Source organism: Salmo salar, chromosome 01 (assembly GCF_965601325.2).
Source record: "Salmo salar chromosome 01, fSalSal1, whole genome shotgun sequence".
In the NCBI taxonomy this organism is placed as follows: Eukaryota; Metazoa; Chordata; class Actinopteri; order Salmoniformes; family Salmonidae; genus Salmo; species Salmo salar.
Window position 1 is genome coordinate 116,426,590 of NC_138291.1, and position 24,177 is coordinate 116,450,766.

The window sequence follows — 24,177 nt, forward strand, 5'->3', positions numbered from 1 at the left end:
AGCCTACCCCCACAGCCTACCCCCACAGCCTATCCCCCCAGCCTACCCGCGCAGCCTACCCGCGCAGCCTACCCCCGCAGTCTACCCCCACAGCCTATCCCCGCGCAGCCTACCCACCCAGCCTACCCACATAGCCTACCCACACAGCCTATGCATACCCACCCAGCCTACCCACCCAGCCTACCCCCGCAGTCTATCCCCACCCAGCCTTCCCACATAGCCTACCCACACAGCCTATGCCTACCCACCCAGTCTACCCACCCAGCCTACCTGCGAAGCCTACTAACTGTTGGCTAGTGTGCACCTGCCAATACCAGAGGAGGCACATTTGCTATTCAAAGCAACAGTTTTAGTGACAAAACTATCGGAAGAGTTTAAAACACAATGCGATTTTATTCCGTACATTTTGTGAGCAGTACGTTACCACGCAGTCATTTCTAAAACGCAACAAGTCCGTTTGGTGGAAACTCACTGCTGTTGGGAAAATGTGCATATTTTCTTATTGAACATTCGCATGAAAATCTGTCGCCAACTAAAACTATAGAAACACTGAGGTAGAACCAGGATATCGCTGGTCTATTTCACGTGGGAACTCAGAGCTTCTTTCAGTACCGTTTACACAGTTTTATTTAACTAGGCAAGTCAGTTAAGAACAAATTCTTATTGACAATGACGGTCTACCTACAGGGTCAGCCCCTGGAGCAAATTAGGGTTAAGTGCCTTTGCTCAAGGACACAGACAGGTTTTTCACCTTGTCAGATTGGGTATTCGAACCAGCGACCTTTCGGTTACTGGCCCAACGCTCTAATCGCTAGGCTACCTGCCGCCCATTCTAGCAGGGTGTGTGTGTGTGTGTGTTCCTCTCAATGTCATGATACTCATTACTCAGCTACCAGAATGCACCATTCTGACAGAGAAAGGAAATCACAGTCTGTCACAGAGGGGGTGAAGAAGCAAAAACAGAAAATACTTCGGCTAGTCAATAATTCATTACTATTTTTTGTAAATGGAAACATAGTCAGCCAAGAAACTAGTGTCATGATGAAGTCAATAAAAAGAAGAAAACAAAATCAAACAGCATCTAGAATGAAATTCATAGATTATTTAAACATGCTGTCGGCAGAGGGGTTTATGGGGCCATAAATGGAATCCAAATATCAACAAATGCCTGATGGGAATACTAATACAAAGTATCTTTGTTAGTGATGGAGACTTGGATAAAACACACAGGAGAAATATCAATCAACCATGATCTTAGCAACGACCCATGATCCAAGAACGTAAAGGACAGGACAAGACTAAATCGGTGCTTAACTTCTTTGGGATAAGGGGCAGTATTTTCACGGCCGGATAAAAAACGTACCTGATTTAATCTGGTTACTACTCCTGCCCAGAAACTAGAATATGCATATAATTAGTAGATTTGGATAGAAAACACTCTAAAGTTTCTAAAACTATTTGAATGGTGTCTGTGAGTATAACAGAACTCATATGGCAGGCCAAAACCTGAGAAGATTCCATGCAGGAAGTGGCCTGTCTGACAATCTATCGAAATTACAGCATCTGTGCTGTAACGTGACACTTTCTAAGGCTTCCATTGGCTCTAAAGCCGCACGAAAGTGGAATGGGGTGTCTGCGGTCTCTGGGCAAAGTATAGGAGCAGAGTTTGTAAGTGGTCAGCCTGGGGACAGTGAGACTGGAGATGCGTGGTCACGAGAACTCGCCATGTTTTTCTTTCTCTCTTTGAATGAATACAACATTGCCCGGTTGGAATATTATCGCTATTTTTAAGAGAAAAATAGCATAAAAATTGATTTTAAACAGAGTTTGACATGCTTCTAAGTATGGTAATGGAATATTTTGCATTTTTTTGTCACGAAATGCATTCGCGCGTTACCCTTTGGATAGTGACCTGAACGCACAAACAAAACGGAGGTATTTGGATATAACTATGGATTATTTGGAACCAAAACAACATTTGTTGTTGAAGTAGAAGTCCTGGGAGTGCATTCTGATGAAGAACAGTGTCATGACGTTGGCCTGTGGGTAAGGTTTATGACCCCCCCATAAATACCTTTCTCCCTTCCCCTCTCTTTCTGACCCTACTGAAGGACTTGAATAGCCTGTGTTAAATATAGAGAGTCTGGGAACATCAAACAAATGGGGAAAAGGAACCATATTTTGGTAAGAAAACCAGTTGGAAATATGCTTGGGAACGTAATGAGTATGGATGTCAGTTCGGTTGTCATCTGAGACATTATGACTGATGACAGGACGACATAAACTGTACCTGGGAAAGTATACACCCTCTAGTTATCAGAGTCACATGGAATTGTTATGCAATTGAAATGTTTGATATTGAAATTGTTTGTTAGGAGATTAAATGTAATTTTAGCTTCCAAATGAGAGAATTGGGTTTTCATAAGGAAAGTGCCCTGCTTGATCAGTGGCCCACCCCTGTGAAGAGACGGGGGTTATAAACGATGAAACACATCCTTCCCCCTCTCCACTATATAAGCCTTTGACGAAAAGATAACCACATGTTCCAGTACGTGAGGTCTGCAGCCTCTACGTTAGAAGGACACACATGTCAAGTACAGAACTAAGCCAACCTCGGCGTGAGCTTTGGTGGCGAATGGTATTAACTTTGAGCTTATTCACTACAGAAGTGATACTTCCTAGCCGTTGAGTTAGCAGCGGCCGCTGTAGACGGGGGCTAGGAAAGGACGGGCGACGGATCCAGTCTAACAGACAGACAAAGATACCACCACGTATCCAATTTACCACCAGAGACATTCTTCCGAGGACAGGAAGATCTGTTGGCCAACCCGGCCAGCATCTACGACCAATCTACCGAAGCGCAGCTCAGAGTAAATATTTATTGCATTTTCCTTTTCCAAATGGGCGGTAATTTAGAATGCGTAAGATACTGTATTTACGATAGCATAGCTGCTGTTTGTTTGTTCCTAAGTCTTCCCGCTCTTTCATTCAAGCCCAACCCCCTTTCCTTTGTGTAACCAGCCGTCATATCTGTTCCGTCCACCGGGACGTTTTCTGTATGACATCATTTGTATTCTGTGTATTTGTAATTCTGTGTGATTAGTTTAGGTATTTAGTAAATAAATAATTAAACCCAATTTTGTATTGCTGATTCAACTTGTTAGCCAGGGTTCGTGAAGATAGCCAAGAATTTACAACTTTCATTATGAGACTGAAAATAAGATAAGGGTTAATATTGACTGCTATCGATGTAAAATATTACTAAGTATTTTAAGAGTTTATTCGGAAGATAACGGCTCTATAAACGTTCTTCCGTGGTGCCCCGACTTTCTAGTTAATTACATTTACATGATTAGCTTAATCAGGTAATATTAATTACAGAGAGAATTTTATAGGTTAGCATGTCATATCACTTAATCCGGCATAGCCAAAGACACGACAACAGCAAAGGTAATCCAATTTTTCTAATAATAATTCTGAGTTTAGGTGACCCCGAAGTTGGCGGATGTCAAAATAGCGAGCCGTGATTTCCGAGCTATGTACTCAGAATATTGCAAAATGTGCTTTCGCCGAAAAGCTATTTTAAAATCAGACATAGCGATTGCATAAAGGAGTTCTGTATCTATAATTCTTAAAATAATTGTTATGTATTTTGTCAACGTTTATCATGAGTAATTTAGTAAATTCACCGGAAGTTTTCAGTGGGTATGCTAGTTCTGAACATCACATGCTAATGTAAAAAGCTGTTTTTTGATATAAATATGAACTTGATTGAACAAAACATGCATGTATTGTATAACATAATGTCCTAGGAGTGTCATCTGATGAAGATCATCAACGGTTAGTGCTGCATTTAGCTGTGGTTTGGGTTTATGTGACATATATGCTTGCTTGGAAAATGGCTGTGTGATTATTTGTGTCTATGTACTCTCCTAACATAATCTAATGTTTTGCTTTCGCTGGAAAGCCTTTTTGAAATTGGACAATGTGGTTAGATTAACGAGAGTCTTATCTTTAAAATGGTGTAAAATAGTTGATTGTTTGAGAAAATTGATTTGTGGTATTTTAGTTGGTTTTGTATTTCGTGCTGTGCGATGCCATTGGCTGTTGGCTAGGGGTTCCTCAACAGGTTAAAGCTGACAAGGCAGTCATCTTAGGTCACAGGAGTGTGTAGAAACTAAAACACCGTTTGAAGGAGAGAGGACAGAATGTACCTGAAAATGTATGAGATGAGGAAACTTTGTTTGTTTATCCCAGTCAGTAAACTCAGAAACTATTCAATGTCCCAAATGGCACCCTATTCCCTATGTAGTGCACTACTTTTGACTTGAGCCCTATGGGACCTGTTCAAAATTAGTGCACTCTATAGGGAATAGGGTGCTATTTGGGACGTAGCCCACGGTATGTCTGAGAGAACTCGGGATGATAGAACATGACAGCTTATATTTTAAAGTGTTGGAACACAGTTTGATAAATATTTTTTTACAGCTTTTGGAAAGCCTGAACATTTTCGTTGAGCCAAGCTGCTGAGATAAGCAGAACACCGCAGCTTTACAGGAACAGACGGAACACAAGTCAGAGAAAGATGGAGGAATGAAGTACTTAATTTAATACCCCTGCTCTACCGATCGCTAGATCCATTCGATCAGACTGCCTTCCTAGAAGTCCTTTCTGCTGATCCATTCAGTCAGACTGCCTTCCTAGAAGTCCTTTCTGCTGATCCATTCAGTCAGACTGCCATCCTAAAGTCCTGTCTGCTGATCCATTCAGTCAGACTGCCTTCCTAGAAGTCCTTTCTGCTGATCCATTCAGTCAGACTGCCTTCCTAGAAGTCCTTTCTGTTGATTCATTCAGTCAGACTGCCATCCTAAAGTCCTGTCTGCTGATCCATTCAGTCAGACTGCCTTCTTAGAAGTCCTTTCTGCTGATCCATTCAGTCAGACTGCCTTCCTAGAAGTCCTTTCTGTTGATCCATTCAGTCAGACTGACATCCTAGAAGTCCTTTCTGCTGATCCATTCAGTCAGACTGCCTTCCTAGAAGTCCTTTCTGCTGATCCATTCAGTCAGACTGCCTTCCTAGAAGTCCTTTCTGTTGATCCATTCAGTCAGACTGACATCCTAGAAGTCCTTTCTGCTGATCCATTCAGTCAGACTGACATCCTAGAAGTCCTTTCTGCTGATCCATTCAGTCAGACTGCCTTCCTAGAAGTCCTTTCTGCTGATCCATTCAGTCAGACTGCCTTCCTAGAAGTCCTTTCTGCTGATCCATTCAGTCAGACTGCCTTCCTAGAAGTCCTTTCTGCTGATCAATTCAGTCAGACTGCCTTCCTAGAAGTCCTTTCTGTTGATCCATTCAGTCAGACTGCCTTCCTAGAAGTCCTTTCTGCTGATCCATTCAGTCAGACTGCCTTCCTAGAAGTCCTTTCTGTTGATCCATTCAGTCAGACTGCCTTCCTAGAAGTCCTTTCTGCTGATCCATTCAGTCAGACTGCCTTCCTAGAAGTCCTTTCTGCTGATCCATTCAGTCAGACTGCCTTCCTAGAAGTCCTTTCTGCTGATCCATTCAGTCAGACTGCCTTCCTAGAAGTCCTTTCTGCTGATCCATTCAGTCAGACTGCCTTCCTAGAAGTCCTTTCTGCTGATCAATTCAGTCAGACTGCCTTTCTAGAAGTCCTTTCTGCTGATCCATTCAGTCAGACTGCCATCCTAGAAGTCCTTTCTGCTGATCCATTCAGTCAGACTGCCTTCCTAGAAGTCCTTTCTGCTGATCCATTCAGTCAGACTGCCTTCCTAGAAGTCCTTTCTGCTGATCCATTCAGTCAGACTGCCTTCCTAGAAGTCCTTTCTGCTGATCCATTCATCAGCGATTGGTTCGTCTCTAACCAATCAGAGTATCAAAGCCAATGACGATTTCCAGAAATGCCGCTTTTCCCACGTGTGAATGTGTTCTGTTTTTTTAATAAGAGAATATCCTAATGCCTTCCACATTAGATACAAATACATCATCATCAGCTGAATTAAGCAGCAATGTTTACAATGTATTCTTAAGGAAGGACAGAAGCAAAGTGCAGTGATATCTTTAATATAATTGACTTTTTCCCCCCAGAGGCAGGGAGATACTGACATCCAAACAGCAACATGAAGAAACTAAAAACACTGCAAACACAATGCATCTCAATTATTCTCCGATGAATACTTCCCTAACGACTCGTGCAGAGAGGACAGCATTGATATTACATTAAGTGTTCATTATAATATAATATGGATTCTGAATGAAGTCCACACTTCTTCACACTCAAGGGCATTCCAAATTACACCCTTTCCCCTAAGTAGTGGACTACTTTTGAAGGCTCTGGTCCACTATTTATATATCTTTTTTTATTTAACCTTTATTTAACTAGGCAAGTCAGTTAAGAACAAATTCTTATTTAACCCTAACCCTAACCCTAACCCTAACCTTACGGCCTACCGGGGAACAGTGGGTTAACTGCCTTGTTCAGGGGCAGAACGACAGATTTGTACCTTGTCAGCTGAGGGATTCGATCCAGCAACCTTTCGGTTACTAGTCCAACGCTCTAACCACTAGGCTACCTGCCTCTAACCACTAGATTAGCTGCCTCTAACCACTAGGCTACCTACCTCTAACCACTAGGCCGGCTGCCTCTAACCACTAGGCCGGCTGCCTCTAACCACTAGGCCGGCTGCCTCTAACCACTAGGCCGGCTGCCTCTAACCACTAGGCCGGCTGCCTCTAACCACTAGGCCGGCTGCCTCTAACCACTAGGCCAGCTGCCTCTAACCACTAGGCCAGCTGCCTCTAAACACTAGGCTACCTGCCTCTAAACACTAGGCTACCTACCGCCCTGGAACAGGGTACCATTTGGAATGCAGACATGCTAGTCCAATAGGACACTGAGAGGGTTAAGGATCCGCCCTTTTTTTCAATTTTCGCCTAAAATAACACCCAAATCTAACTGCCTGTAACTCAGGCCCTGAAGCAAGGGTATGCATATTCTTGGTACCAGGAAAATTAAGGAGAATGTAGGAGAATATAACACTGGTAAAAGACAAAACAAAGAAAAAAAACAACCGTTCTTTTGTATTTTTTTGCACCATCATCTTTGAAATGAAAGAGCAAGGCCATCTTGTATTATTCCAGCCCAGCTGCAATTTACATTTTGGCCACTAGATGGCAGCAGTGTATGTGCAAAGTTTTAGAATGATACAATGAAACATTGCATTTCTGTTCAAAATGTTGTATCAAGACTGCCCAAATGTACCTAATTTGTTTATTAATAACTTTCATTCACAACTGTGCACTCTCCTCAAACAATAGCGTGGTATTCTTTCACTGTAATAGCTACTGTAAATTGGACAGTGCAGTTAGACTAACAAGAATGCAAGCTTTCTGCCCATATCAGACATGTCTATGTCCTGGGAAATGTTCTTTTGTACTTACAACCTCATGCTAATCGCATTAGCCTACGTTAGCTCAACCATCCCGTGGAAGGGACACCGATCCAGCCTCCAGTATTTATGCTGCAGTAGTTTATGTGTCGGGGGGCTAGGGTCAGTCTGTCACATCTGGAGTATTTCTCTTGTCTTTTCCGGTGTCCTGTGTGAATTTAAATATGCTCTCTCTAATTCTCTCTTTCTTTCTTTCTTTCTTTCTTTCTTTCTTTCTTTCTTTCTTTCTTTCTTTCTTTCTTTCTTTCTTTCTTTCTTTCTTTCTTTCTTTCTTTCTCTCTCTCTCTCTCTCTCTCTCTCTCTCTCTCTCTCTCTCTCTCTCTCTCGGAGGACCTGAGCCCTAGGACCATGCCTCAGGACTACCTGGCTTGATGACTCCTTGCTGTCCCCAGTTCACCTGGCCGTGCTGCTGCCCCAGTTCCAACTGTTCTACCTGCAGCTATGGAACCCTGACCTGTTCACTGGACGTGCTACCTGTCCCAGATCTGCTGTCCCAGACCTGCTGGAACCCTGACCTATTCACCGGACGTGCTACCTGTCCCAGACCTGCTGTTTTCAACTCTCTAGAGACAGCAGGAGCGGTAGAGATACTCTCAAAGATCGGCTATGAAAAAGCCAACTGACACTTACTCTTGTGTTACTGACTTGTTGCACCCTCGACAACTACTATGATTATTATTGATTATCATGATTATCATCTATGAACATTGGAACATCTTGGCCATGTTCTGTTACAATCTCCACCCGGCACAGCCAGAAGAGGACTGGGCTCCCCTCATAGCCTGGTTCCTCTCTAGGTTTCTTCCTAGGTTTTGGCCTTTCTAGGGAGTTTTTCCTAGCCACCGTGCTTCTGCACCTGCATTGCTTGCTGTTTGGGGTTTTAGGCTGGGTTTCTGTACAGCACTTTGAGATATCAGCTGATGTAAGAAGGGCTATATAAATAAATTTGATTTGAAGAAGTAAGGCTACCATTCCTAGTCTAATAGGACAGCAAGAGAGGGATAAAGGCTATCATCCCTAGTCCAATAGGACAGTGAGAGGGATAAAGGCTATCATCCCTAGTCCAATAGGACAGTGAGAGGGATAAAGGCTATCATCCCTAGTCCAATAGGACAGTGAGAGGGATAAAGGCTATCATTCATTGTCCAATAGGACAGCAAGAGGGATAAAGGCTATCATTCCTAGTCCAATAGGACAGTGAGAGGGATAAAGGCTATCATCCCTAGTCCAATAAGACAGTGAGAGGGATAAAGGCTATCATCCCTAGTCCAATAGGACAGTGAGAGGGATAAAGGCTATCATTCCTAGTCCAATAGGACAGTGAGAGAGATAAAGGCTATCATCCCTAGTCCAATAGGACAGTGAGAGGGATAAAGGCTATCATTCATTGTCCAATAGGACAGCAAGAGGGATAAAGGCTATCATTCCTAGTCCAATAGGACAGTGAGAGGGATAAAGGCTATCATCCCTAGTCCAATAAGACAGTGAGAGGGATAAAGGCTATCATCCCTAGTCCAATAGGACAGTGAGAGGGATAAAGGCTATCATTCCTAGTCCAATAGGACAGTGAGAGAGATAAAGGCTATCATCCCTAGTCCAATAGTACAGTGAGAGGGATAAAGGCTATAATTCCTAGTCCAATAGGACAGTGAGAGGGATAAAGGCTATCTGGTGGAGAACATCAGTGATTTACTGGAGATCAGTAGAGGCCAGGGCACAAACACTGTAACCCACTTTAGCTGGCAATAATAATCTAGTTTAGTTAATGTTGTTGAGCAGCTATTAAGGTAAAAACACTCTCTCCAGCGCTTACATGATTAATGCTCCGTGGTAAATTGCCATTCCTGGGGGAAAGAACATTGTCCCCTTCAAAAACTGCACAGCATATTCTCGTGTCCCAAATCACAACCTGTTTCCCTATATAGTGCACTACTTTTGAATAAGCCCATTGGGTTCTGGTCAAAATAAGTGCACTATATAGTGAATAGGTTTCCATTTGGGACACAAGCTTTGTTCCAGTATCTGATCTGTAATGATAACTTCTGGGCTGATAGTAATAAGCAGCAGTTTTCATCTCACTGCATTAGATATGAGAAGCCATTTATTTCTTAAGACTCCCCCTTTCTCTAGCAGAAGTGAAGCATCCTTAGCTCCAATAAGGTAGTCTACAGTAGACAGGATGTAGAGAAGTCTATCAGGTAGTCTACAGTAGACAGGATGTAGAGAAGTCTATCAGGTAGTCTACAGTACACAGAATGTAGAGAAGTCTGAGGTAGTCTACAGTAGACAGGATGTAGAGAAGTCTATGAGGTAGTCTATAGTAGACCGGCTGTAGAGAAGTCTATCAGGTAGTCTACAGTAGACAGGAGCTGGTCACAGACAACCTACCCCCCAGACACACACCACTCTCTCTGTCCTAACAGACAACCTACCCCCCAGACACACACCACTCTCTCTGTCCTCCTAACAGACAACCTACCCCCCAGACACACACCACTCTCTCTGTCCTAACAGACAACCTACCCCCCAGACACACACACCACTCTCCCTGTCCTCCTAACAGACAACCTACCCCCCAGATACACACCACTCTCTCTGTCCCCCTAACAGACAACCTACCCCCCAGACACACACCACTCTCTCTGTCCTAACAAACAACCTACCCCCCAGATACACACCACTCTCTCTGTCCTCCTAAGAGACAACCTACCCCAGATACACACCACTCTCTCTGTTCTCCTAACAGACAACCTACCCCCCAGACACACACCACTCTCCCTGTCCTCCTAACAGACAACCTACCACCCAGATACACACCACTCTCTCTGTCCTAACAGACAACCTACCCCCCAGACACACACCACTCTCCCTGTCCTCCTAACAGACAACCTACCCCCCAGATACACACCACTCTCTCTGTCCCCCTAACAGACAACCTACCCCCCAGACACACACCACTCTCTCTGTCCTAACAAACAACCTACCCCCCAGATACACACCACTCTCTCTGTCCTCCTAACAGACAACCTACCCCAGATACACACCACTCTCTCTGTCCTCCTAACAGACAACCTACCCCCCAGACACACACCACTCTCCCTGTCCTCCTAACAGACAACCTACCACCCAGATACACACCACTCTCTCTGTCCTAACAGACAACCTACACCCCAGATACACACCACTCTCTCTGTCCTAACAAACAACCTACCCCCCAGATACACACCACTCTCTCTGTCCTCCTAACAGACAACCTACCCCAGATACACACCACTCTCTCTGTCCTCCTAACAGACAACTTACCCCCCAGATACACACCACTCTCTTTGTCCTAACAGACAACCTACCCCCCAGATACACACCACTCTCTCTGTCCTAACAGACAACCTATCCCAGACACACACCACTCTCTCTGTCCTAACAGACAACCTAACCCCCAGACACACACCACTCTCCCTGTCCTCCTAACAGACAACCTACCCCAGACACACACCACTCTCTCTGTCCTCCTAACAGACAACCTACCCCCCAGACACACACCACTCTCTGTCCTAACAGACAACCTACCCCCCAGATACACACCACTTTCTCTGTCCTCCTAACAGACAACCTACCCCCCAGATACACACCACTCTCTCCGTCCTCCAGACAGCTGATAATAGAATCAAAGAGAGGACTGTGTATAGATGAACCCAGCCTATAAAGGCCTTTTAGACAGCCAGACAGACAAAGGCAGCACTAGGCTGTTCTATCTGTAATGGATGCTGTGCCCTGCTAGAGGAGAAGGGGTTAGAGGGGAGCCTTGTGAACACTGTCTTCAACAGCCCAAATGGAATGATCAGACGTTGCCTCTCCCTTAAAGGAGATTCTTTAACAGATGTTCTGGAAAAGGGAACGAAGTCGTGACAAAACAGCAAAGTCTCCCGCGGGGAGAGCTCTAATACGATGAAATCAATTCCAGCCTTGGGAAAATGGAGCGAATCAGGAACATGTTGAACTGGAGACAGTCTGCCACAATGACACAACTTTCCTCCATTAACACCATGGACAAACCACCAGCCGCCAGTGACCCAGACGCTGATCAATAGCCCCAACTCCATCCACCTTACAGTTACATGGACATTGATATGATAACTTGACTAGATACGGATGTGAGAAGAAAATACACTTTCATTGACTAAAGACCAATCATTTTATCACCACATGGCAGAAGACAGTGGGCAGATAACAACAAATAAAACCATCTAAAGGTTAAGGTCAGACAGGAACACGATGTGAGAGACTGACCCTCTGACAGGACAAGTAGCTAGTAACAGGAACTAATGGGGATCCATAACAAACCGCATGAAGAGTAGCTGCTGCATTGGCAGGAACTAATGGGGATCCATAATAAACCACCAGGAGGAGTAGCTGCTGCCTTGGCAGGAACTAATGGGGATCCATAATAAACCACCAGGAGGAGTAGCTGCTGCCTTGGCAGGAACTAATGGGGATCCATAATAAACCCCAGGAAGAGTAGCTGCTGCCTTGGCAGGAACTAATGGGGATCCATAATAAACCACCAGGAGGAGTAGCTGCTGCCTTGGCAGGAACTAATGGGGATCCATAATAAACCCCAGGAAGAGTAGCTGCTGCCTTGGCAGGAACTAATGGGGATCCATAATAAACCCCAGGAAGAGTAGCTGCTGCCTTGGCAGGAACTAATGGGGATCCATAATAAACCACCAGGAGGAGTAGCTGCTGCCTTGACAGGAACTAATGGGGATCCATAATAAACCACCAGGAGGAGTAGCTGCTGCCTTGGCAGGAACTAATGGGGATCCATAATAAACCCCAGGAAGAGTAGCTGCTGCCTTGGCAGGAACTAATGGGGATCCATAATAAACCCCAGGAAGAGTAGCTGCTGCCTTGGCAGGAACTAATGGGGATCCATAATAAACCACCAGGAGGAGTAGCTGCTGCCTTGGCAGGAACTAATGGGGATCCATAATAAACACCAGGAGGAGTAGCTGCTGCATTGGCAGGAACTAATGGGGATCCATAATAAACCACCAGGAGGAGTAGCTGCTGCCTTGGCAGGAACTAATGGGGATCCATAATAAACCCCAGGAAGAGTAGCTGCTGCCTTGGCAGGAACTAATGGGGATCCATAATAAACCCCAGGAAGAGTAGCTGCTGCCTTGGCAGGAACTAATGGGGATCCATAATAAACCCCCAGGAAGAGTAGCTGCTGCCTTGACAGGAACTAATGGAGATCCATAATAAACCACCAGGAGGAGTAGCTGCTGCCTTGGCAGGAACTAATGGGGATCCATAATAAACCACCAGGAGGAGTAGCTGCTGCCTTGGCAGGAACTAATGGAGATCCATAATAAACCACCAGGAGGAGTAGCTGCTGCCTTGACAGGAACTAATGGAGATCCATAATAAACCCCCAGGAGGAGTAGCTGCTGCCTTGACAGGAACTAATGGAGATCCATAATAAACCACCAGGAGGAGTAGCTGCTGCCTTGGCAGGAACTAATGGAGATCCATAATAAACCACCAGGAGGAGTAGCTGCTGCCTTGACAGGAACTAATGGGGATCCATAATAAACCCCCAGGAGGAGTAGCTGCTGCCTTGGCAGGAACTAATGGAGATCCATAATAAACCCCAGGAAGAGTAGCTGCTGCCTTGGCAGGAACTAATGGGGATCCATAATAAACCACCAGGAGGAGTAGCTGCTGCCTTGGCAGGAACTAATGGTGATCCATAATAAACCCCAGGAAGAGTAGCTGCTGCCTTGGCAGGAACTAATGGGGATCCATAATAAACCACCAGGAGGAGTAGCTGCTGCCTTGACAGGAACTAATGGGATCCATAATAAACCACCAGGAAGAGTAGCTGCTGCCTTGGCAGGAACTAATGGAGATCCATAATAAACCCCAGGAAGAGTAGCTGCTGCATTGGCTGACTCTACTGGCTGTGGTAATGTATTGGACTGTTTACTCTCTCACTGAGACACGGCTGAGGCAGGGGACTCTACTGGCTGTGGTAATGTATTGACTGTTTACTCTCTCACTGAGACACGGCTGAGACAGGGGACTCTACTGGCTGTGGTAATGTATTGACTGTTTACTCTCTCACTGAGACACGGCTGAGACAGGGGACTCTACTGGCTGTGGTAATGTATTGACTGTTTACTCTCTCACTGAGACACGGCTGAGGCAGGGGACTCTACTGGCTGTGGTAATGTATTGACTGTTTACTCTCTCACTGAGACACGGCTGAGACAGGGGACTCTACTGGCTGTGGTAATGTATTGGACTGTTTACTCTCTCACTGAGACGCGGCTGAGACAGGGGACTCTACTGGCTGTGGTAATGTATTGACTGTTTACTCTCTCACTGAGACACGGCTGAGACGGGACTCTACTGGCTGTGGTAATGTATTGACTGTTTACTCTCTCACTGACACACGGCTGAGACAGGGGACTCTACTGGCTGTGGTAATGTATGGACTGTTTACTCTCTCCACTCTCAACAGATGGCTGCAGAACTATGGACCGTGTGTGTGTTGGTGTGCCTGTGTGTGTGTGTGCGTGTGTGTGTGTGTGTGTGTGTGTGTGTGTGTGTGTGTGTGTGTGTGTGTGTGTGTGTGTAGGACCCCAGGTACAACTTACCCTGAGGAAGGAAGGGAAGCCCACACCGTAGTATCCCACAGCGAAGTAGTCTGGCTTGGGTCTGATCACCTTCACAATGTTCTCATAGAACTGAGCCTGCTTCCTCTGTAACAGGAAGTAACCTTCAGGAAGACTCAATGTACTGGATCACCAATACAATGTACACACATTAATACACACACACACACACACACATTAACACACACAGACAGACACATTAATACACAAACACACACACCCACACACACACACACACTCTGAAAGCCTCATTTCAAGGTGTTGTCCATATGATAATACATAGAGTTTCTATAGCAGTAGAATATACCATGTCTCCTACAACACGATGACAGTTTCTATAGCAGTAGAATATACCACGTCTCCTACAACACGATGACAGTTTCTATAGCAGTAGAATGTACCACGTCTCCTACAACACGATGACAGTTTCCATACCACGTCTCCTACAACACGATGACAGTTTCTATAGCAGTAGAATATACCGTCTCCTACAACACGATGACAGTTTCTATACCAGTTTCTATACAACGATGGCAGTTTCTATAGCAGTAGAATGTACCACGTCTCCTACAACACGATGACAGTTTCTATAGCAGTAGAATATACCACGTCTCCTACAACACGATGACCGTTTCTATAGCAGTAGAATATACCACGTCTCCTACAACACGATGACAGTTTCTATACCACGTCTCCTACAACACGATGTCAGTTTCTATACCACGTCTCCTACAACACGATGACAGTTTCGATAGCAGTAGAATATACCACGTCTCCTACAACACGATGACAGTTTCTATAGCAGTAGAATATACCACGTCTCCTACAACACGATGACAGTTTCTATAGCAGTAGAATATACCACGTCTCCTACAACACGATGACAGTTTCATAGCAGTAGAATATACCACGTCTCCTACAACACGATGACAGTTTCTATACCACGTCTCCTACAACACGATGACAGTTTCTATAGCAGTAGAATATACCACGTCTCCTACAACACGATGACAGTTTCTATACCACGTCTCCTACAACACGATGACAGTTTCTATAGCAGTAGAATATACCACGTCTCCTACAACACGATGACAGTTTCTATACCACGTCTCCTACAACACGATGACAGTTTCTATAGCAGTAGAATATACCACGTCTCCTACAACACGATGACAGTTTCTATAGCAGTAGAATGTCCAACGTCTCCTACAACACGATGACAGTTTCTATAGCAGTAGAATATACCACATCTCCTACAACAAGATGACAGTTTCTATACCACGTCTCCTACAACACGATGACAGTTTCTATAGCAGTAGAATATACCACGTCTCCTACAACAAGATGACAGTTTCTATACCACGTCTCCTACAACACGATGACAGTTTCTATAGCAGTAGAATATACCACGTCTCCTACAACACGATGACAGTTTTTATAGCACGTCTCCTACAACACGATGACAGTTTCTATAGCAGTAGAATATACCATGTCTCCTACAACACGATGAAAGTTTCTATAGCAGTAGAATATACCACGTCTCCTACAACACGATGACAGTTTCTATAGCAGTAGAATATACCACGTCTCCTACAACACGATGACAGTTTCTATACCAGTTTCTATACCACGATGGCAGTTTCTATAGCAGTAGAATATACCACGTCTCCTACAACACGATGACAGTTTCTATACCACGTCTCCTACAACACGATGACACTTTCTATAGCAGTAGAATATACCACGTCTCCTACAACACGATGACAGTTTCTATACCACGTCTCCTACAACACGATGTCAGTTTCTATAGCACGTCTCCTACAACACGATGACAGTTTCTATAGCAGTAGAATATACCACGTCTCCTACAACACGATGACAGTTTCTATAGCAATAGAATATACCACGTCTCCTACAACATGATGACAGTTTCTATACCTCGTCTCCTACAACACGATGACAGTTTGTATAGCAGTAGAATATACCATGTCTCCTACAACACGATGACAGTTTCTATAGCATTAGAATATACCACGTCTCGTTCAACACGATGACAGTTTCTATACCACGTCTCCTACAACACGATGAAAGTTTGTATAGCAGTAGAATATACCATGTCTCCCAGAACACGATGACAGTTTCTATAGCAGTAGAATATACCACGTCTCCTACAACACGATGACAGTTTCTATAGCAGTAGAATATAACACGTCTCCTACAACACGATGACAGTTTCTATAGCAGTAGAATATACCACGTCTCCTACAACACGATGACAGTTTCTATACGTCTCCTACAACACGATGACAGTTTCTATAGCACGTCTCCTACAACACGATGACAGTTTCTATACCAGTTTCTATACCACGTCTCCTACAACACGATGACAGTTTCTATAGCAGTAGAATATACCACGTCTCATACAACACGATGACAGTTTCTATAGCAGTAGAATGTACCACGTCTCCTACAACACGATGACAGTTTCTATACCACGTCACTTACAACACGATGACAGTTTCTATACCAGTAGAATATACCACGTCTCCTACAACACGATGACAGATTCTATAGCAATAGAATATACCACGTCTCCTACAACACGATGACAGTTTCTATAGCAGTAGAATATGCCACGTCTCCTACAACACGATGACAGTTTCTATACCACGTCTCCTACAACACGATGACAGTTTCTATAGCAGTAGAATATACCACGTCTCCTACAACACAATGACAGTTTCTATACCACGTCTCCTACAACACGATGACAGTTTCTATAGCAGTAGAATATACCACGTCTCCTACAACACGATGACAGTTTCTATAGCAGTAGAATATACCACGTCTCCTACAACACGATGACAGTTTCAATACCACGTCTCCTACAACACGATGACAGTTTCTATAGCAGTAGAATATACCACGTCTCCTACAACACGATGACAGTTTCTATACCATGTCTCCTACAACATGATGACAGTTTCTATAGCAGTAGAATATACCACGTCTCCTACAACACGATGACAGTTTCTATACCACGTCTCGTACAACACGATGACAGTTTCTATAGCAGTAGAATATACCACGTCTCCTACAACACGATGACAGTTTCTATACCAGTTTCTATACCACGTCTCCTACAACACGATGACAGTTTCTATAGCAGTAGAATATACCACGTCTCATACAACACGATGACAGTTTCTATAGCAGTAGAATGTACCACGTCTCTTACAACACGATGACAGTTTCTATGCCAGTAGAATATACCACGTCTCCTACAACACGATGACAGATTCTATAGCAATAGAATATACCACGTCTCCAACAACACGATGACAGTTTCAATAGCAGTTTATATACCACGTCTCCTACAACACGATGACAGTTTCTATAGCAGTTTCTATACCACGTCTCCTACAACACGATGACAGTTTCTATAGCAGTAGAATATACCACGTCTCCTACAACACGATGACAGTTTCTATACCACGTCTCGTACAACACGATGACAGTTTCTATAGCAGTAGAATATACCACGTCTCCTACAACACGATGACAGTTTCTATACCAGTAGAATATAACACGTCTCCTACAACATGAGGACAGTTTCTATACCACGTCTCTTACAACACGATGACAGTTTCTATACCAGTAGAATATACCACGTCTCCTACAACACGATGACAGTTTCTATACCAGTAGAATATACCACGTCTCCTACAACACGATGACAGTTTCTATAGCAGTAGAATATACCATGTCTCCTACAACAAGATGACAGTTTCTATAGCAGTAGAATATACCACGTCTCATACAACACGATGACAGTTTCTATACCACGTCTCCTAAAACATGATGACAGTTTCTATAGCAGTAGAATATACCACGTCTCCTACAACACAATGACAGTTTCTATACCACGTCTCCTACAACACGATGACAGTTTCTATAGCAGTAGAATATACCACGTCTCCTCCAAAACGATGACAGTTTCTATAGCAGTAGAATATACCACGTCTCCTACAACACGATGACAGTTTCTATAGCACGTCTCCTACAACACGATGACAGTTTCTAAAACAGTAGAATATACCACGTCTCCTACAACACGATGACAGTTTCTATAGCAGTAGAATATACCACGTCTCATACAACACGATGACAGTTTCTATACAACGTCTCCTACAACACGATGAAAGTTTGTATAGCAGTAGAATATACCATGTCTCCCAGAACACGATGACAGTTTCTATAGCAGTAGAATATACCACGTCTCCTACAACACGATGACAGTTTCTATAGCAGTAGAATATAACACGTCTCCTACAACACGATGACAGTTTCTATAGCAGTAGAATATACCACGTCTCCTACAACACGATGACAGTTTCTATACGTCTCCTACAACACGATGACAGTTTCTATAGCACGTCTCCTACAACACGATGACAGTTTCTATACCAGTTTCTATACCACGTCTCCTACAACACGATGACAGTTTCTATAGCAGTAGAATATACCACGTCTCATACAACACGATGACAGTTTCTATAGCAGTAGAATGTACCACGTCTCCTACAACACGATGACAGTTTCTATACCACGTCTCTTACAACACGATGACAGTTTCTATACCAGTAGAATATACCACGTCTCCTACAACACGATGACAGATTCTATAGCAATAGAATATACCACGTCTCCTACAACACGATGACAGTTTCTATAGCAGTAGAATATGCCACGTCTCCTACAACACGATGACAGTTTCTATACCACGTCTCCTACAACACGATGACAGTTTCTATAGCAGTAGAATATACCACGTCTCCTACAACACGATGACAGTTTCTATAGCAGTAGAATATACCACGTCTCCTACAACACGATGACAGTTTCAATACCACGTCTCCTACAACACGATGACAGTTTCTATAGCAGTAGAATATACCACGTCTCCTACAACACGATGACAGTTTCTATACCACGTCTCCTACAACACGATGACAGTTTCTATAGCAGTAGAATATACCACGTCTCCTACAACACGATGACAGTTTCTATACCACGTCTCCTACAACACGATGACAGTTTCTATAGCAGTAGAATATACCACGTCTCCTACAACACGATGACAGTTTCTATACCAGTTTCTATACCACGTCTCCTACAACACGATGACAGTTTCTATAGCAGTAGAATATACCACGTCTCATACAACACGATGACAGTTTCTATGCCAGTAGAATATACCATGTCTCCTACAACACGATGACAGATTCTATAGCAATAGAATATACCACGTCTCCAACAACACGATGACAGTTTCAATAGCAGTTTATATACCACGTCTCCTACAACACGATGACAGTTTCTATAGCAGTTTCTATACCACGTCTCCTACAACACGATGACAGTTTCTATACCACGTCTCCTACAACACGATGACAGTTTCTATAGCAGTAGAATATACCACGTCTCCTACAACACAATGACAGTTTCTATACCACGTCTCCTACAACACGATGACAGTCTCTATAGCAGTAGAATATACCACGTCTCCTACAACACGATGACAGTTTCTATAGCAGTAGAATATATCACGTCTCCTACAACACGATGACAGTTTCAATACCACGTCTCCTACAACACGATGACAGTTTCTATAGCAGTAGAATATACCACGTCTCCTACAACACGATGACAGTTTCTATACCACGTCTCCTACAACACGATGACAGTTTCTATACCACGTCTCCTACAACACGATGACAGTTTCTATAGCAGTAGAATATACCACGTCTCCTACAACACGATGACAGTTTCTATACCAGTTTCTATACCACGTCTCCTACAACACGATGACAGTTTCTATAGCAGTAGAATATACCACGTCTCATACAACACGATGACAGTTTCTATAGCAGTAGAATGTACCACGTCTCTTACAACACGATGACAGTTTCTATGCCAGTAGAATATACCACGTCTCCTACAACACGATGACAGATTCTATAGCAATAGAATATACCACGTCTCCAACAACACGATGACAGTTTCAATAGCAGTTTATATACAACGTCTCCTACAACACGATGACAGTTTCTATAGCAGTTTCTATACCACGTCTCCTACAACACGATGACAGTTTCTATAGCAGTAGAATATACCACGTCTCCTACAACACGATGACAGTTTCTATACCACGTCTCGTACAACACGATGACAGTTTCTATAGCAGTAGAATATACCACGTCTCCTACAACACGATGACAGTTTCTATACCAGTAGAATATACCACGTCTCCTACAACATGATGACAGTTTCTATACCACGTCTCTTACAACACGATGACAGTTTCTATACCAGTAGAATATACCACGTCTCCTACAACACGATGACAGTTTCTATACCAGTAGAATATACCACGTCTCCTACAACACGATGACAGTTTCTATAGCAGTAGAATATACCATGTGTCCTACAACAAGATGACAGTTTCTATAGCAGTAGAATATACCACGTCTCATACAACACGATGACAGTTTCTATACCACGTCTCCTAAAACATGATGACAGTTTCTATAGCAGTAGAATATACCACGTCTCCTACAACACAATGACAGTTTCTATACCACGTCTCCTACAACACGATGACAGTTTCTATAGCAGTAGAATATACCACGTCTCCTCCAACACGATGACAGTTTCTATAGCAGTAGAATATACCACGTCTCCTACAACACGATGACAGTTTCTATAGCACGTCTCCTACAACACGATGACAGTTTCTATAGCAGTAGAATATACCACGTCTCCTACAACACGATGACAGTTTCTATAGCAGTAGAATGTAACACGTCTCCTACAACACGATGACAGTTTCTATAGCAGTAGAATATACCACGTCTCCTACAACACGATGACAGTTTCTATACGTCTCCTACAACACGATGACAGTTTCTATAGCACGTCTCCTACAACACGATGACAGTTTCTATACCAGTTTCTATACCACGTCTCCTACAACACGATGACAGTTTCTATAGCAGTAGAATATACCACGTCTCATACAACACGATGACAGTTTCTATAGCAGTAGAATGTACCACGTCTCCTACAACACGATGACAGTTTCTATACCACGTCTCTTACAACACGATGACAGTTTCTATACCAGTAGAATATACCACGTCTCCTACAACACGATGACAGATTCTATAGCAATAGAATATACCACGTCTCCTACAACACGATGACAGTTTCTATAGCAGTAGAATATGCCACGTCTCCTACAACACGATGACAGTTTCTATACCACGTCTCCTACAACACGATGACAGTTTCTATAGCAGTAGAATATACCACGTCTCCTACAACACGATGACAGTTTCAATACCACGTCTCCTACAACACGATGACAGTTTCTATAGCAGTAGAATATACCACGTCTCCTACAACACGATGACAGTTTCTATACCACGTCTCCTACAACACGATGACAGTTTCTGTAGCAGTAGAATATACCACGTCTCCTACAACACGATGACAGTTTCTATACCACGTCTCCTACAACACGATGACAGTTTCTATAGCAGTAGAATATACCACGTCTCCTACAACACGATGACAGTTTCTATACCAGTTTCTATACCACGTCTCCTACAACACGATGACAGTTTTTATAGCAGTAGAATATACCACGTCTCATACAACACGATGACAGTTTCTATAGCAGTAGAAAGTACCACGTCTCTTACAACACGATGACAGTTTCTATGCCAGTAGAATATACCACGTCTCCTACAACACCATGACAGATTCTATAGCAATAGAATATACCACGTCTCCAACAACACGATGACAGTTTCAATAGCAGTTTATATACCACGTCTCCTACAACACGATGACAGTTTCTATAGCAGTAGAATATACCACGTCTCCTACAACACGATGACAGTTTCTATAGCAGTAGAATATACCACGTCTCCTACAACACGATGACAGTTTCTATAGCAGTAGAATATACCACGTCTCATTCAACATGATGACAGTTTATATAGCAGTAGAATATACCACGTCTCCTACAACACGATGACAGTTTCCATACCACGTCTCCTACAACACGATGACAGTTTCTATAGCAGTAGAATATACCACGTCTCCTACAACACGATGACAGTTTCTATAGCAGTAGAATATACCACGTCTCCTACAACACGATGACAGTTTCTATAGCAGTAGAATGTACCACGTCTCCTACAACACGATGACAGTTTCTATAGCAGTAGAATATACCCCGTCTCCTACAACACGATGACAGTTTCTATAGCAGTAGAATATACCACGTCTCCTACAACACGATGACAGTTTGTATAGCAGTAGAATATACCACGTCTCCTACAACACGATGTCAGTTTCTATACCACGTCTTCTACAACACGATGACAGTTTCTATAGCAGTAGAATATACCACGTCTCATACAACACGATGACAGTTTCTATAGCAGTACAATATACCACGTCTCCTACAACACGATGACAGTTTCTATACCAGTTTCTATACCACGTCTCCTACAACACGATGACAGTTTCTATACCAGTAGAATATACCACGTCTCCTACAACACGATGACAGTTTCTATAGCAGTAGAATATACCACGTCTCATTCAACATGATGACAGTTTCTATAGCAGTTTCTATACCACGTCTCCTACAACACGATGACAGTTTCTATAGCAGTAGAATATACCACGTCTCCTACAACACGATGACAGTTTCTATACCACGTCTCGTACAACACGATGACAGTTTCTATAGCAGTAGAATATACCACGTCTCCTACAACACGATGACAGTTTCTATAGCAGTAGAATATACCACGTCTCCTACAACACGATGACAGTTTCTATAGCAGTAGAATATACCACGTCTCATTCAACATGATGACAGTTTATATAGCAGTAGAATATACCACGTCTCCTACAACACGATGACAGTTTCCATACCACGTCTCCTACAACACGATGACAGTTTCTATAGCATAGAATATACCACGTCTCCTACAACACGATGACAGTTTCTATAGCAGTAGAATATACCACGTCTCCTACAACACGATGACAGTTTCTATAGCAGTAGAATGTACCACGTCTCCTACAACACCATGACAGTTTCTATAGCAGTAGAATATACCCCGTCTCCTACAACACGATGACAGTTTCTATAGCAGTAGAATATACCACGTCTCCTACAACACGATGTCAGTTTCTATACCACGTCTTCTACAACACGATGACAGTTTCTATAGCAGTAGAATATACCACATCTCATACAACACGATGACAGTTTCTATAGCAGTAGAATATACCACGTCTCCTACAACACGATGACAGTTTCTATAGCAGTAGAATATACCACGTCTCATTCAACATGATGACAGTTTCTATAGCAGTAGAATATACCACGTCTCCTACAACACGATGACAGTTTCCATACCACGTCTCCTACAACACGATGACAGTTTCTATAGCAGTAGAATATACCACGTCTCCTACAACACGATGACAGTTTCTATAGCAGTAGAATATACCACGTCTCCTACAACACGATGACAGTTTCTATAGCAGTAGAATGTACCACGTCTCCTACAACACGATGACAGTTTCTATAGCAGTAGAATATACCACGTCTCCTACAACACGATGACAGTTTGTATAGCAGTAGAATATACCACGTCTCCTACAACACGATGTCAGTTTCTATACCACGTCTCCTACAACACGATGACAGTTTCTATAGCAGTAGAATATACCACGTCTCATACAACACGATGACAGTTTCTATAGCAGTAGAATATACCACGTCTCCTACAACACGATGACAGTTTCTATACCAGTTTCTATACCACGTCTCCTACAACACGATGACAGTTTCTATACCAGTAGAATATACCACGTCTCCTACAACACGATGACAGTTTCTATAGCAGTAGAATATATCACGTCTCCTACAATACGATGA

General features: G+C 43.3%; 1 protein-coding gene across 2 annotated transcripts in view; it reads right to left on the reverse strand.

The window, feature by feature from the left end:
• The window catches only part of LOC106591860 (dedicator of cytokinesis protein 1), a 747,377-nt gene that overhangs the window by 139,380 nt on the left and 583,820 nt on the right, over positions 1–24,177 (reverse strand). For both annotated transcript variants that reach the window (XM_045687698.2, XM_045687696.2), the window contains exon 40: positions 14,130–14,234. In XM_045687698.2, coding sequence (XP_045543654.2) covers positions 14,130–14,234 — 105 coding nt within the window. The remainder of the gene's footprint in view (positions 1–14,129; positions 14,235–24,177) is intronic.